General features: G+C 41.3%; 1 protein-coding gene across 1 annotated transcript; it reads left to right on the forward strand.

The window, feature by feature from the left end:
* Window positions 1-1,746: 1,746 nt before the first annotated feature.
* Window positions 1,747-13,131, forward strand: LOC129812543 (WD repeat-containing protein 20). The gene is made up of 4 exons (XM_055864184.1): window positions 1,747-2,026; window positions 7,848-8,030; window positions 8,224-9,534; window positions 12,212-13,131. The coding sequence occupies exons 1-4, from the start codon at window positions 1,778-1,780 to the stop codon at window positions 12,260-12,262; spliced, it is 1,794 nt and encodes a 597-aa protein (XP_055720159.1). The 5' UTR covers window positions 1,747-1,777; the 3' UTR covers window positions 12,263-13,131.
* The last annotated feature ends 3,733 nt before the right edge of the window (window positions 13,132-16,864 follow it).

Here is a 16,864-nt window from a genome sequence, read left to right on the forward strand (position 1 = left end):
TTCCTCTACTTTCTTCACTGCCTCAGCATATGACAATATCTACACTACTGTAACCCTGGAAAGCTCAACCTGCCTCTCTCGCACGGTACATTTCTGATCCCCAGCCCCATGGGCACCCCTACAATTAACACATACCGCTTCTTTCCCCGGGAGTATACATTCCTTTGTCTCATGCCCTTCTGCACACTTCTTACACCTAGGAATCTCCCTCCTACACACTGCTGGCACATGCCCATAAGCTTGATACCTGTAACAATGTGATGTATTTGGCACAAAAGCTCGTACAGGATAAGTTATATATCCTAACATCACTTTGTTGGGCAAAGACTCAACATCAAAGAGAACAGACAATGATTTCTGTTTCACCACTCACGCCACCCTGTCTGCGTCGCACCAAACATCGAGCATCACAAACACCGGGATTTTCCCCTTCAGTTGGTCAACGTTTACATTTACTGCTACCCCAGTAATCACTCCTTTCAATGGCACCCTTTTCTTGAGAGCAAAACAATTCACATTTCTTGCCCCCATTCGTTTAACGCGGAGCGCCTTCTCCCTCTGACCAGCAGAAACAAACAATTATCACAAAACCACTTCTGGTTACCCTCACCAATTCCACAACACCCAACTCTGTTTCCGGCACCCTGAAACCACAAATGGATCAGCCAAAAGGCAAAGGTCCACTTTTTCCAAAAGCTTCACTCCTACTGTCACAGACTCATCTTTATCCTGACCCTCGGTGCAAGCCTTGGACTCAGAACTTCACCACAGCTACCACCTCTGATACTTCGACCTCATTCACTTCCATTTATCCTCTTCAGCCCACTCTGCTTACACTTTCTACCTCTCTTAAACCTCCTCTGCCTCTCTTTTTCCCTCCATTCCTCCTCCGTATTCCAAGTATACATATCCTTATGATAATACTGGACTTTTCCTGACATATATCTTATTCTTGCCTTCTCAAGGGACGCCATTTAACCTGCTGTCACAATCTCCGTACAATCAGCACGGACCCCTGGGGATGTCATCACCGGAAGCCTTCCCAGAAGAGTTGAGGCTTTTATCGTAGCAAAGGGGGGACCACCTCCATATTAAAGCCCATGATTTTGGAACGAGATGTTCAACAAGCAGGTGTCCGCATACTTTTAGTCATGTAGTGTATATGTTTCTTTAAGGTTGGTTTCTTAGTGTTCATAGCAATGGTTATCAACTGTACCGCGGAGATGGAACATAAGTCACAGAAAATAGATGTGGTGGCAGCTGCAGAGAAGTATTTGGGGGTACGAGATTTAACTTCAGAAGAGTTACAGGGTGTGTTGAGTGGTATAGTGTCCCGTCCTCGCAGGTTGTTGACCAGGGCTAGGATTAGATAGGGTTAAAGTAGTAGAATAAGGTTGGGGGTTTTAATGAGTGTAGGGTTAGTTGGTAGTGTAATTAAAACTATATTTCATTTTTATTTTCCGGTTTCCCCTTTTCACATGTTGTATCACAAAGTGTAATGGATGTATACTATAGTTCAGTTAGGGTGATAATACAACATTTTGGATGCCAACCGCCGTTAAACTCCACCGAAGAAGAATGTGTATTTTACCATGGTGAGAAATATGTGGGCTGCCAGTTAGAACGTATCACATTTTTGAGGTGGTTTCTTCTACTCCTGTCCTACATTCGAATAGGTCTACTTGCGCGAGTCCATAACAACTTTTACCTATGAACGGGCATGCGCACGTTCCATGTGTAAAATCCGGTCTCGAGGAAGGATGAATGTAATTCAAAGATGGCGGCGGAGGGAGGAGGGAAGGAGATTAGCGAAATTAAAACTCAGTTCACTACACGGGAAGGCGTCTATAAACTCCTCACTCATTCCGAATATAGCCGCCCCAATAGAGTGCCTTTCAATTCCCAGGGTTCGAACCCTGTCAAAGTTTCATTTGTCAACGTCAATGACCAGTCTGGCAACGGCGACCGAATCTGTTTCAATGTGGGCCGGGAGCTGTACTTCTACATCTACAAAGGCGTTAGAAAGGTAGCTAAACATTATGCTAACAGTCTTATTTATAATTTGTATGTCTTAACTGATGACAACAGGTCAGTGTTGTCCAGTTTGCCTGGTGTATGACTAATGCACAGTAACGTTACTGTGTCCTAGCTAGCACCACCAGTCTAAGTAAATTGTGTTGTGGTAACGTTATGCACCGCGAGCTAGCCAGCAGGCTAACTCTAATCTGACAGTCAGTTAACAGGTAACAGGTATCTACGGACCATGCTGGACATTTGACTAGAATCCCAATATTGGCAATTAATGCATGCTCATGAAATCAAAATGTGACCTCCACTGTACTTAAATTGAATTGCTTGGGTCATGACGTCGCTACAGTGCACGGATGCTTTGCTTCTGTTCTGACCTAGGCGAGCTAGGTACTCTACGCAAAGTATTGAGGTGTAAAGTTACCTACACTAAATAACTCCTTTCACAACAATGGAGTCAACAAGGTATTGTTGAGAATTAATTTGCACAATAACTTGCAAATTCACATGTATGTAAGGATGTTATATGACTGACCACATACACTCATCAGTATATTCTTGTTCTGAGAAATGAAGGCTATTCCATGTGAGAAATTGCCAAGAAACTGAAGATCTCGTACAACACTGTGTACTACTCCCTTCACAGGACAGCACAAACCGGCTCTAACCAGAATGGAAACTGAGGAAGAGGACAAGTACCTTTGAGTGTCTAGTTTGAGAAACATACGCCTCACAAGTCCTCAACTGGCAGCTTCATTAAATAATACCCACAAAACACCAATCTCAACGTCAACAGTGAAGAGGTGACTCCGGGATGCTGGCCTTCTAGGTAGAGTTCCTCTGTCCAGTGTCTGTGTTATTTTGCCCATCTTCATCTTTTATTTTTATTGGCCAGTCTGAGATATGGCTTACTCTTTGCAACTCTGCCTAGAAGGCCAGCATCCCGGAGTCACCTCTACTATTTTATGAAGCTACCGGTTGAGGACTTTTGAGGCGTCTGTTTCTCAAACTAAACACTGAAATGTACTTGTCCTCTTGCTCAGTTGTGCAACAGGGGCCTCCCACTTTCTATTCTGGTTAGAACCAGTTTGCGCTGTTCTGTAAAGGGAGCATTGAACACAGCGTTGTACGAGATCTTCAGTTTCTTGGCAATTTCTTGCATGGAATAGCCTTAATTTCTCAGAACAAGAATAGACTGACAAGTTTCAGAAGAAGGTTCTTTGTTTCTGGACATTTTGAGCATGTAATCAAACCCGCTGATGCTACAGATACTCAGCTAGTCTAAAGAATGCCAGTTTTATTGCTTCTTTAATCAGAACAACAGTTTTCAGCTGTGCTAACATAATTACAAAAGGTTTTCTAATGAACAATTAGCCTTTTAAAATGATAAACTAGGATTAGTTAACACAACATGCCATTGGAACACAGGAGTGATGGTTGCTGATAAATGGGCCTCTGTACACCTATGTAGATATTCTTTTTTTTTTTTTTTTAAATCAGCTGTTTCCAGCTACAATAGTCATTTACAACATTAACAAAGTCTACACTGTATTTCGGCTCAATTTGATGTTATTTTAATGGACAAAAAAACATGCTTTTCTTTCAAAAACAAAGACATTTCTAAGTGACCCCAAACTTTTGAACGGTAGTGTATGTTGTGGGTCACTCTTAGTTTTCCTTATCTCCACTGTGGAATGTCCATGTTGATCCTCTCAGCTGTCTTGGTCTTCTTGATCCATCCACCTATCTTCTTTGTTAGTCAGGCCTGACCCCTTCATCCTGTAGTAGTTTCCTGTAATCTAATTTAATATGACTGAAGATGCAGAATTTTATGCCAGACCCCTTCTGATAGGGTATAACAGACTCGTTAGAACTTTGACCACACAACCTCTAGATGGACTACATGCCCTCTATCAAGTCAAAACTGTAATGTTTCCTCAAAACAAAGGTTGTAAAAGTATGCTAGACATTTATAGAATAAATCATACCTAGTTTGATGTTTCTGTGACAAACGGTGAATTAGTTATTGATTTCTACAGCTTTAAATTGCATTTTTGTTTTCGAAAGGATAGTTTCTGGATTTGACCATAGTAATGACCTAAGGCTAGAATTTCTGTGTTATAATTAAGTCTATGATTTGATAGAGCAGTCTGACTGAGCAGTGGTAGGCAGCAGCAGGCTCATAAGCATTCATTCAAACAGCACTTTTGTGCGTTTGCCAGCAGCTCTTCGCTGTGCTTCAGGCATTGAGCTGTTTGACTTCAAGCCTATCAACTCCCGAGATTAGGCTGGTGTAACCGATGTGAAATGCCTAGCTAGTTAGCGGGGTGCGCGCTAATAGCGTTTCAATCGGTGACGTCACTCGCTCCGAGACCTTGAAGTAGTTGTTCCCCTTGCTCTGCAAGGGCCGCGGCTTTTGTGGAGCGATGGGTACGATGCTTCGAGGGTGGCTGTTGTCGATGTGTTCCTGGTTCGAGCCCAGGTAGGGGCGAGGAGAGGGACGGAAGCTATACTGTTACACTGGCAATACTAAAGTGCCTATAAGAACATCCAATAGTAAAAAGTTTATGAAATACAAATGGTGTAGAGAGAAATAGTCCTATAATAACTACAACCTAAAACTTCTTACCTGGGAATATTGAAGACTCATGTTAAAAGGAACCACCAGCTTTTACATGTTCTCAGCAAGGAACTTAAACGTTAGCTTTTTTACATGGCACATATTGCACTTTTACTTTCTTCTCCAACACTTTGTTTTTGCATTATGTAAACCAAATTGAACATGTCATTATTTATTTTAGGCTAAATTGATTTTATTGACGTATTATATAAAGTTAAAACAAGTGTTCATTCAGTATTGTTGTAATTGTCATTATAACAAATAAATAAATAAGAAAATCGTCCGATTAATCGGTATCGGTTGTTTTTGGTCCTCCAATAATCGGTATCGGCGTTGAAAAATCATAATCGGTCGACCTCTAGTCCAAATGTGTGAATATAAAACCAACTTTACCTCTGTGAATTTCCAGTGCGTGGTTTTGCACTGTACCTCAATTTCTCCACGAAATTAAGCGTTGATTAAGTTTTAAATGAACCCTGACTCATTCGAGTCGCTATACTTTAAAAACGTTAATCCTTAAAGCCTTACGTGTACCTATGTTTTCCCTCTGTTGTTGCGTGCCTTTGTTTGCTGAAATCCATACTTTTTAATAAAACGTTAATCAAATACAACCACCGACTTTTACATTTTTTTAAGTATCAACGAATAACGAGTCAGCGGGTCATTTAAAAACCTTTGACTCATGGAGTTAACCTTCTTGGCAAGGTTTTGCATCAACTTTGATGTGTCAGTGTGGTTACACTGATGGTCAAGTAGGAAGTGCTTCCTAGAGTTCTTTCAGAGAGAGGCATCTTAGTGAGTGGGTCACTCTGTAGTTGTGGACATGACAGGTTGATAATGCAGGGCTACTGGTGCTTGATCCTTATTTCCTCAGTGTGGCATAGCAAAACAAATCTGTAGTCATTTATTTCTTTCAAGTGTGTTACAGATCTAAACATCTACATCACAGGTGTCAAACTCATTCCACGGAGGGCCGAGTGTCTGCGGGTTTTCGCTCCACCCTTGTACTTGATTGATGAATTAACATCACTAATTAGTTAGGAACTCCCCACACCTGGTTGTCTAGGGCTTTATTGAAAGGAAAAACCAAAAACCTGCAGACACTAGGCCCTCCGTGGAATGAGTTTGACACCCCTGATCTACATTATTCACGCAGACCCTACAGGTGCATAACTACCAAAGGTTGTACTTTTCTGACATTAACAAGCTAAGATATACTAAATGCCTATGGTTGGAATAGGCCTATGCCACAACAGCTGAGCAGACTGGAGACACGAGAAATGGCCTTCTAACCACTACGAATCTTTCCACTCTGCCGATGGAGTGAACCATTAACCAGTGTGGCTGTTAATTAACTGTGCCCATAGGGCATTTAGAATAAAACACAAACCTAAGAGGCTAGAGTTGCGTGCGCTGGTCTGATTGTCTCAATATGATTTAAAAAAATAAAATAAAAAATAAAATAAAAAACTGGGGTTTGGATGCTTCAAAGTTATCTGATTGTAAGTCTTGTTACTGTAACCCTATTTTGAGTTCACTTTTCCTGCAGGGCTTCTGGATAGAACTCTTGTTCATAACAATCAACAGCAGCAATCCCCCTGAGACACTGTTCATTGTCATGTAGGCCTAATATCAGTCTTTGATGCCCTCTGATTTTAACACTTGATTATACTGTAATGCTCATAAAAACCTATCAACTTCAAAGACCGTGTAATAGACCCAGTAGCCATTTGAAAAAAGCTTTTGTTTGCTGTTATGTTCGAAGAATTTGGTGGCTTTATGAGCGTACTACTCATGTCTTTCATTGCTTTTGCATGCCACCATTGATGCTTTGTTCAAGAGCCGAAAACATGCAACATTGAAAAGGTTACTGCTCCAAACTTAACTCACTTTTCTTGTATGCTTATCTTTCAGGCTGCTGACCAGAGCAAACCTATTGACAAGAGGATATACAAACTTCTTAGGGATCGGCGCAACGGGACAGTTGTAAATCATGCAGCGCCTTGTGTCACGATCGCAAATTTTAGAGAAACAACAAATGTCGGTACATATAAGTGTCTTAAATCGGCTGAAAGCTTAAATTCTTGTTAATATAACTGCACTGTCCAATTTACAGTAGCTATTACTGCGAAAAAATGCCATGCTATTGTTTTGAGGAGAGCTCCTAACAACATAACGCTTTTTTCACTGCGATAGGTTTGATAAATTCCCCTCTGAAGGTGATATGTGTACTTACATTCTGAAATCTTGCTCTGATTTATCATCCAAAGGGTCCCAGAGATAACATGAAGTGTCATTTTGTTAGATAAAATCAATTTTCATATCCTAAAAAGGGCCAAATAGCATGCACGATCGATTTTGTATTTCCACTCGTTCAATTTGCAAAGAAAGGAATCTGTGAAAATCTAACTCTAAACGTTGTTTCAACCAGTCAAATCACATTCGTAAGTATTTCTCAGAGATCCTAGAACGCAACCAGACTTCACTATATCATTTGTGGTGTAGTATATCCTAACGACACCATATTTGGTCAGAGTGACCCATTCATGACACGCCGATGACGCGGGCGGTCTTCACTTGAACGACTCTAACTTTGTCAAATAAGCACCAATCGGGGTGCTAGCTAGATAGCCAATGAGCTGGGCTTTATGGGAGTATCCGGAAACCCTGTGTCTGTCGTAAAATCTATCTGCTAACATTGTGCGACAGCATGCCTTGTCCTTTTGGTCAAAAATTAGGATATTCAGAGTTGTGAAAAATGGTTGTTTTGAAAATGTTGAACTTATAATATGTCTACTAATACTGGAAAAGCTAAATCAAAGTCCAAGTATACAGATTTGACGATATTCTGCAATCTTTTGGACACTATCGGAATTACAACCAGAGTGACGGCTAGAACTGGGACCTTTCTCTTGCATTTCAGAGATGGTGGTAGAAAAAAGCTGGTTGTTTTTTTCTTTGTATTTTCTTCTACCCGATCTATTGTGTTATATTCTCCTACATTCAATTCACATTTCCACAGACTTCAGTGTTTCCTTTCAAATGGTACCAAGAATATACATATCCTTGCTTCAGGGCCTGAGCAGGGCCCTTCAGGGCCTACAGTCATTTAGATTTGGTATGTCATTTTTAGGCGAAAACTTAGGGATAGCCCCCTTTTTTTCAATTAACTTACTTTTCTTGTATGCTTATCTTTTAGGCTGCTGACCTGAGCAAACCTATCGACAAGAGGATATACAAAGGAACACAGCCCACATGTCACGACTTCAACCACCTCACGGCCACGGCGGAGAGCGTCTCCCTGCTGGTGGGCTTCTCGGCAGGCCAAGTGCAGCTCATCGACCCAATCAAGAAGGAGACCAGCAAGCTCTTCAATGAGGAAGTAAGTCGGGAAGGAAAGGAAAAAAAGAAACTGATTGAATTTGAAGTAGAGATGGAAATTACATTTGGGAACTAGCCTCAAGTCTTATGTTTTTGACATATAACTCACTGAATGCCATTGTTGCTAACAATTGAAATGTAACATTTGTGCCTTCTCTCCCTCCTCACTTTCTATCCCAAACCGCTTTCCCCAGAGACTAATAGACAAATCCAGAGTAACTTGTGTAAAATGGGTGCCAGGCTCGGAGAGTCTGTTCCTAGTCGCTCATTCCAGTGGAAACATGTACTTGTACAACGTGGAGCACACGTGTGGCACCACGGCGCCTCACTACCAGTTGCTCAAACAGGGCGAGAACTACTCAGTGCACACTTGTAAGAGCAAGTCCACGCGCAACCCTTTGCTCAAATGGACGGTGGGCGAGGGAGCGCTTAATGAGTTTTCCTTCTCACCCGACGGGAAGTTTCTGGCGTGCGTGAGCCAGGACGGCTTCCTTCGGGTCTTCAACTTTGATGCGGTGGAGCTGCACGGGACCATGAAAAGCTACTTTGGGGGTCTGCTGTGCGTGTGCTGGAGTCCAGACGGAAAGTACATTGTCACGGGGGGCGAGGATGATCTGGTGACCGTGTGGTCGTTTGTGGACTGCCGGGTTATTGCACGCGGTCACGGACACAAGTCGTGGGTGAGCGTGGTGGCGTTTGACCATTATACAACCAGTGTGGAGGATGCAGACCCTATGGAGTTCAGCGGCAGTGACGAGGACTTCCAGGACCAGATCCACTTCGGTCGCGACCGGGCCAACAGCTCGCAGTCCCGACTCTCTAAGCGCAACTCCACGGACAGTCGGCCGGTACAGGTCACATACAGGTTTGGCTCAGTGGGCCAGGACACTCAACTCTGCTTGTGGGACCTCACAGAAGATATCCTTTTCCCCCACCTCCCGCTTTCCCGGACAAGAACGCACACCAATGTGATGAATGCTACCAGCCCCCCGGCGGGAGGGGACGTGGCTGTGGGAGGCGGGGAAGGTGGTGGCATAGTGAGTAATAACCCTAGCACTAACGGCACCAACACCCCTGGTAACCCCCTCCCTACTCCCCTGCCACGCTCCAACAGCTTACCGCACTCTGCAGTTACGACCGCCAACAGCAAGAGTAGCGTCATGGACAACACCATCGCCACAGGCGTAAGCAAGTTCGCCACGCTCTCCATTCACGATCGTAAAGAGCGGCACCACGAGAAGGACCACAAACGGAACCACAGCATGGGCCACATTAGCAGCAAGAGCAGTGACAAGCTCAACATGCTCACCAAAACCAAAACAGACCCTGCAAAGACACTGGGGACGCTGCTCTGTCCCCACATGGAAGACATACCCTTACTAGAGCCCCTTATCTGTAAAAAAATAGCACATGAGAGACTGACTGTCTTAATATTTCTTGAAGACTGTATAGTGACAGCTTGTCAGGAGGGATTTATTTGCACATGGGCAAGGCCTGGCAAAGTGGTAAGTTCTTTTTGAATAGAAATGGAGTTCTGCTAAATTCCTGTGCATTTCGTTATAGTCTAAAAAATAGTTGTTTGGGCAATGCAAGGATCCATTTAGAAATGTTAGTATTATTGTGGACATTTTAGACAGCATTGTGATGTGTACAACATTACCTACTGTAGATGAGTATGGGAATCTCTTGCACTTGCAGTATGTTACATCTCAAACTGTCTGTATGTACACTTCCCTACGTATTTATTTGGATAGTGAATCTAAAACGTTTAATTTGGCTCTGTACTCAGCAATTTGGATTTGAGATTAAATGTTTTATATGAAGCTACAGTACAGAATGTCACCTTTTATTTGAGGGTGTTTTCATACATATCTATTTTACCGTTTAGAAATTAAAGCATTTATGTATCTAGTCACCCAACGTTTAAGGTGTCAAGTATTTGGACATATTCACTTAGTGTATTAAAATTGGTCAAGTATAGTAGTTGGTCACATACTCCAGGTCATCTACAAGACCCTGCTAGGTAAAGTCCCTCATCTCACCTCGCTGGTCACCATAGCACCACCCACCTGTAGCACGCGCTCCAGCAGGTATATCTCTCTGGTCACCCCCAAAGCCAATTCCTCCTTTGGCCGCCTCTCCTTCCAGTTCTCTGCTGCCAATGACTGGAACGAACTACAAAAATCTCTGAAACTGGAAACACTTATCTCCCTCACTAGCTTTAAGCACCAGCTGTCAGAGCAGCTCACAGATTACTGCACCTGTACATAGCCCATCTATAATTTAGGCCAAACAACTACCTCTTCCCCTACTGTATTTATTTATTTGGTTATTTTGCTCCTTTGCACCCCAGTATTTCTATTTCTACTTTGCACATTCTTCCAATGCAAATCTACCATTCCAGTGTTTTACTTGCTATATTGTATTTACTTTTGCCACCATGGCCTTTTTTTGCCTTTACCTCCCTTATCTCACCTCATTTGCTCACATTGTATATAGACTTATTTTTCTACTGTATTATTGACTATGTTTGTTTTACTCCATGTGTAACTCTGTGTTGTATGTGTCGAACTGCTTTGCTTTATCTTGGCCAGGTCGCAATTGTAAATGAGAACTTGTTCTCAACTTGCCTACCTGGTTAAATGAAGGTGAAATAAAAATATTTCTAGCACTCAATGACTCCATCAAGCTTGTGACTCTACAAACTTGTCGGATGCATTTGTAGTTTGTTTTGGATTTTGTTTGCCTAATAGAAATGTAATGGTAAATAATGTGTAGTCATTTTGTCAGTTTTATTGTAAATAAGAATATGTTTCTGAACACTTCTACATTAATGTGGATAATCATGAATATATTGTGAATAATGAGTGAGAAAGTTGGAGGCATAAATGTCATACCCCCCAAAAATGCGAACCTCTGCTGTTATTGGTAATGGTGAGAGGTGAGCATGTTTTTGGGGCATGATCTTTGCATCGAACTTAATCACTCAAAATTATTCACGATTCATTCATGATTGTCTGTAATCATTTTAGCATCCACATTAATGTGTTTTTATTTTTTATTTAACCTTTATTTAACTAGGCAGGTCGGTTGAGAACAAATTCTTATTTACAATGATGGCCTGCCCCGGGCCAAACCCTAACCCCGGGCGTTGCAGGGCCAATTGTGCGCCGGCCTATGGGACTCCCAATCACGGCCGGTTGTGATACAGCCTGGAATCGAACCAGGGTCAGTAGTAATGCCTCTAGCACTGAGATGCAGTGCCTTAGACCGCTGCACCACTCGGAACACCCAAATGTAGAAGTGTTCAGAACATTATATTCTTATTTACAATAAGTGACTCCAAAATGACACTAAATTATTTACCATTCATTTCAACATAATCTGAAACAACCAAAACAAACTGCAAATGCATCCAATACTTTTTTAAATTCAAGCTTGATGTAGTCACTGTGTTCTAGGAATATGGCACCAAAATGTAATTTAATCTAAATTTAAGTGAATTTGTCTTAATACTTATTACACCTTAAAATGGGTGGACTGGATATATGAAGTGCATTCATTTCTAAATGGTAAAAACAAATATGAAAATACCCTAAAATAAAATGTGACACGCTGTACTGTAGCCTCACATAAAACATTTGATCTCAAATCCAAAATGCTGGAGTATAGAGCCAAAATAAAAGTTCTAGCTTCACTGTCCAAATAAATCAGTAGGGGAGTGGTTTGTGTTCATCTGCCACCCCATGCAAAGCCAATACATTTTCAAAGAAATCAATAATGGTAACAATCTCGAATGTCAAGTACAATCAAGTCACCTGGTGGATAAGTAAGTGCACTTAGGTAGCCCTCATCAGTGGAAAGAAGACATTGATCCCAATTGAGTATGTTTGTGTGCATCGGCTCCATATTAAAACACCCATATTGGAGCATTACCATCCCACAAGGCACCGCAGCATAAACAAGCAAGTCATCTGTACGCTCACCCACAACACTCTATCAGATTCTTTATGAGAGGACCTCTTTATTTTACAAACAACGTTATATGTTAATGCATTACATTCACAGCATCATCCACTAGGTAACTGCTGTGCACTGGCCGTTTTGAAGGCAGGAAGATGGGTGTGCTGAATTTGATGCTTTGTGAACTTTCCCCAATGCAAGTCTCCTTTTTCTTTCCAGGGTTTGTCATCCCAAAACCAAGCCAGCTCTCCCAGTGGAACTGTAGTATAGCCCACATTTATTTATGCTGCTAAGAAACCTGCATCACAGAGCTGTATTGTCACCAGAGCCTGGTGCTGCTTTTCACCCCTCAAAGCACTGGAAGTTTTTTATTTTATTTTTGGTTATCAGACACATGGCCTAGATGGTGGAAGTATTCAAATACAGACATGGAAAGGGTGTGGTGCAGTTTTGGACAGTTGCTCTGTCCTTTTCTGGAATTTTGTAAAATATTTTTTTATTGTCTTCTCTCGCTCATATACGTTAAGGCTGTTTTTCTGGACTTCGAGCTTGGCTTAGTTGGATGAAACCATTCATATTATGCTTGTGTTTAAAAGGATAGTTCACCCAACAACTTTTATCATTCCTGTTTCTTGCCTTGCAAGTTGTCCATGGGCCAGGAGTGACTGCCACAAGCTGTCACAGGCTAAAGTCTATATGAATTACACAAAAACAGTGGTGTTCTATAGTGCCCACCATCCATTGTTTAAAAGTTGCACACCAAAATCATGTCCATCTACATTAGCCTTCATGATTTGGAATATGTGCATTGTCAAAGGGTACTACAGTTGCTAAAGTCAAACTATGTTTTTGACCTACCTACACACTATCACATCTTTTGGTGTGGCTTGTCTTCCGTTCAGAAGGTGGTCTCGGTCATCGTAGGTGTGGTTTTTGCAGTCAGTCTAGGCTCAGATTGCATTCAAGGTAAGAAAAAGATTAACCAAAATTAAATCAGTGTAAACTATCCCTTTAAGTCCAAGAATGTGGGTATCTAAGGATTTGCTTTCATCCAAAGTATTTTTAATTTACTGAACAAAATATAAACGCAACATGTAAAGTGTTGGTTTCATGAGCTGAAATAAAAGATCAACACCAAATGTTCCTTGTTTTGTTTACATCCCTGTTGGTGAGCATTTCTCTTTGCCAAGATAATCCATCCTCCTGACAGGTGTGGAATATCAAGAAGCTGATTAAACCGCATGATCTTTACACAGGTGCACCATGTGCTGGGAACAATAAAAGGCCACTCTAAATGTGCAGTTTTGTCACACAATGCCACAGATGTCTCAAGTTTTGAGGTAGTGTACAATTGGCATGCTGACTGCAGGAATGTCCAGCAGAGCAGTTGCAAAATAATTGAATGTTCATTTCTCTACCATAAGCCGACGACATTTTAGAGAAATTGGCAGTGCATCCAACCGGCCTCCGAACCACAGACCATGTGTAACCACACCAGCCCAGCACCTCCACATCCAGCTTCTTCACCTGCAGGATCGTCTGATCGTCCCGGATTGCTGATGAACCTCTGGGTTTGTACAACCAAAGAATTTCTGCACAAACTGTCAGAAACTGTCTCAGGGAAGCTCATTTGTGTGCTTGTCCTCACCAGGTTCTTGATTGCAGTTCGGTGTCGTAACTGGCTTCAGTGGGAAAATGCTCACTTTCGATGGCCACTGGAGAAGTATTTATTATGGATCCCCATTAGCTGCTGCCAAAGCAGCAGCTACTCTTCCTGGGTCCAGCAAAATTAAGGCAGTTTATACAATTTTAAAAACATTACAATACATTCACAGATTTCACAACACACTACGTTATCTTGTGTGTGTGTATGCATGTATCTGTGCCAATGTTTATGTTGCTTATCAGTCCCTGCTGTTCTGTAATCTGTTTTGTAATCCTTTTTTTAATCAAATTTTACTGCTTGCGTCAGTTACTTGATGTGAAATAGAGTTCCATGTGATCATGGCTCTATGTAGTACTGTGTGCCTCCCATAGTCTCTTCTGGACTTGGGGACTGTGAAGAGACCTCTTGTGGCATATACATGGGTGTCCGAGCTGTGTGCCAGTAGTTTAGACAGACAGCTCGGTGCTCTTCACGGATCAATACTGGTTTCAACTGTACCGGGCAGATGGCAAATGTATGGTGTCGTGTGGGCGAGCGGTTTGCTGATGTCAATGTTGTGAACAGCTTGCCCCGTGGTGGGGGTATGGGCAGGCATAAGCTACGGTCAACAAACACAATTGCATTTCATCGATGGTAATTTGAATCCACAGAGATACCGTGGCGATGCCATTTATCTGCCGCCATCATCTCATTTTTCAGCATGATATTGCACGGCTCCATGTCGCAAGGATCTGCACACAATTCCTGGAAGCTGAAAATGTCCAAGTTCTTCCATACCAGACATGTCACCCATTGAGTATATTTTCGTAAGCTCTGAATCGTTGTGTACGACAGCGTGTTCCAGTTCAGGCCAAAATCGAGCAACTTCCCACAGCCATTGATGAGGAGTGGGACAACATTCAACAGCCTGATCAACTATGTGAAGGAGTAGCAAATGGTGGTCACACCAGTACTGACTTGTTTTCGGATCCACACCCCTAAACTAAAAAAATACATAAAATATATCTGTGACCATCAGATGCACATCTGTATTGCCAGTCATGAAATCCATAGATTAGGGCATCATTTTTTTCTTCTTCAATTGACTGATTTCCTTTATGAACTGTAATCCAGTCAAAACTTTTTTTTTTTTTATCTATCTTTTTTATATCTGTATTTTTGTTCAGTGTAGACTGTCCCCTTTTTGAGAACTTTGCACTGATTTTAATTAGTTTTGTAACTACTAGAACGGAACAAAATATGGAGAGGTTTGAGGGTGGCCTTGATGCACATCCTCAGTCTTAACCTTAATCTATAAAGCTGGATGCTGCAATCATAATCTTTTGAGGAAAATGTTTGCACTTAAAATAGTTTATTAGAGGAAGATGGCTTTACATTTTCGGGGTGCAAGAGGAACTCTGACAGCTATCAGGTGGATAACTTCTTATGGCTGAAGTCCCGTTAACGGGATTGATATGACAACAGCCAGTCGAAGTGCAGGGCGCCAAATTCAAAAAACAGAAATCTCATAATTAAAATTCCTCAGACATACATGTGTCTTATATAACTTTAAAGGTAATCTTGTTGTTAATCCCACCAAAGTGTCCGATTTCAAATAGGCTTTTCAGTGAATTATACGATTATGTTAGGTCACCACAAAACCACAATAATCACAGCCAATTTTTTCCAGCTAATTCACAAAAACCAGAATAGAGATAAAATTAATCACTAACCTTCGATTATTTTCATCAGATGACACTCATAGGACTTCATGTTACACAATACATGCATGTTTTGTTTGATTAAATTCATATTTATATCAAAAAATCTGAGTTTACATTGAGGCGACTAGATTCACTAGTTGCAAAAACATCAAGTGACTTTGCATAGCCACATCGTTTCAACAGAAATACTCATCATAAATATAGTTGATAATACATATATACACATGGAATTATAGATATACCTCTCCTTAATGCAACCGCTGTGTCAGATTTCAAAAAACTTTACGGAAATATAAACCATGCAATAATCTGAGACGGAGCTCAGGTGATTAGCCAAATTAGCCACCATGTTGGACTCAACAGAAACCAGAAAATACATGATAAATGTTTCCTTACCTTTGAGGAATTCATCAGAATGCAGTCCTAGGAATCCCAGGTCCACAATAAATGCTTGATTTGTTCGTTCATGTCCGTTATTTATGTCAAATTAGCTACTTTCGAATTGTTTACCAAAACCCTAACCAAAGTCTCAAAGTGCGAACACTATAATGTGACGAAATGTCTAAACGTTCCGTTACAGTCAGTAGAAACATGGCAAATGATGTACTGAATCAATCTTTAGAATGTAGTTAACATACATCTTGAATAACGTTCCAACCGGAGAATTAAATCGACTTCAATTGAGAGATGGAACGGAGCTGCCTCTCACGTGAATGCGCGTGTTGAATGCATGGTCACCTCATGGGACCTCATACTAAATTCTGTCTCCTTCGACCCCCCTTCACATTAGAGTCATCAGACTTAGTTCTGTTGACTGCTGACATCTAGTGGAAGCCGTAGGAAGTGAAAACTCATCCATATGTCTCTGTATTTTGAATAAGAGCTTGGTTGAAAATATGGAACCCCCAGAAAAAATACAAACAGGAAGTGGAACTTCTCAGGTTTTTGCCTGCCATATGAGTTCTGTTAATCTCACAGACTTAATTCAAACAGTTTTAGAAACTTTAGAGTGTTTTCTATCCAATACACTTTTCATCCAAGCTACTCAATACTGCCCCTTCAGCCATAAGAAGATAAGTTATTAACCTTTTATCCATTGAGCATTTACTGCTCTGTATCATACGTATAATATTGTAATTAAGTGATTTGATTGGGGCAAAAGCAAATGATCATTACTCTAGTGGAGGTTTGATCATTTAAGGAATTAGGGATATTTCAAAAGTAGAAAAAATGTATGCTAATATTAAAATAATATTGAATATGCAGGTTTTTACAGCCAGATGTACACTATATATACAAAAGTATGTGGACACCCCTTCAGAAATGACTGAATCCCTCTATTTCAGCCACACCCGTTGCTGACCGGTGTATAACATTTCTGCCCTGCTAGAGCTGCCCCGGTCAACTGTAAGTGCTGTTGCTGTGAACTGGTAGGCCACACAAGCTCACAGAACGGGACCTCTGAAGCACGTAGTGTGTAAAAATCGTCTGTCCGAGTTCCAA

This window comes from Salvelinus fontinalis, chromosome 16 (assembly GCF_029448725.1).
Source record: "Salvelinus fontinalis isolate EN_2023a chromosome 16, ASM2944872v1, whole genome shotgun sequence".
Taxonomy (NCBI): Eukaryota; Metazoa; Chordata; class Actinopteri; order Salmoniformes; family Salmonidae; genus Salvelinus; species Salvelinus fontinalis.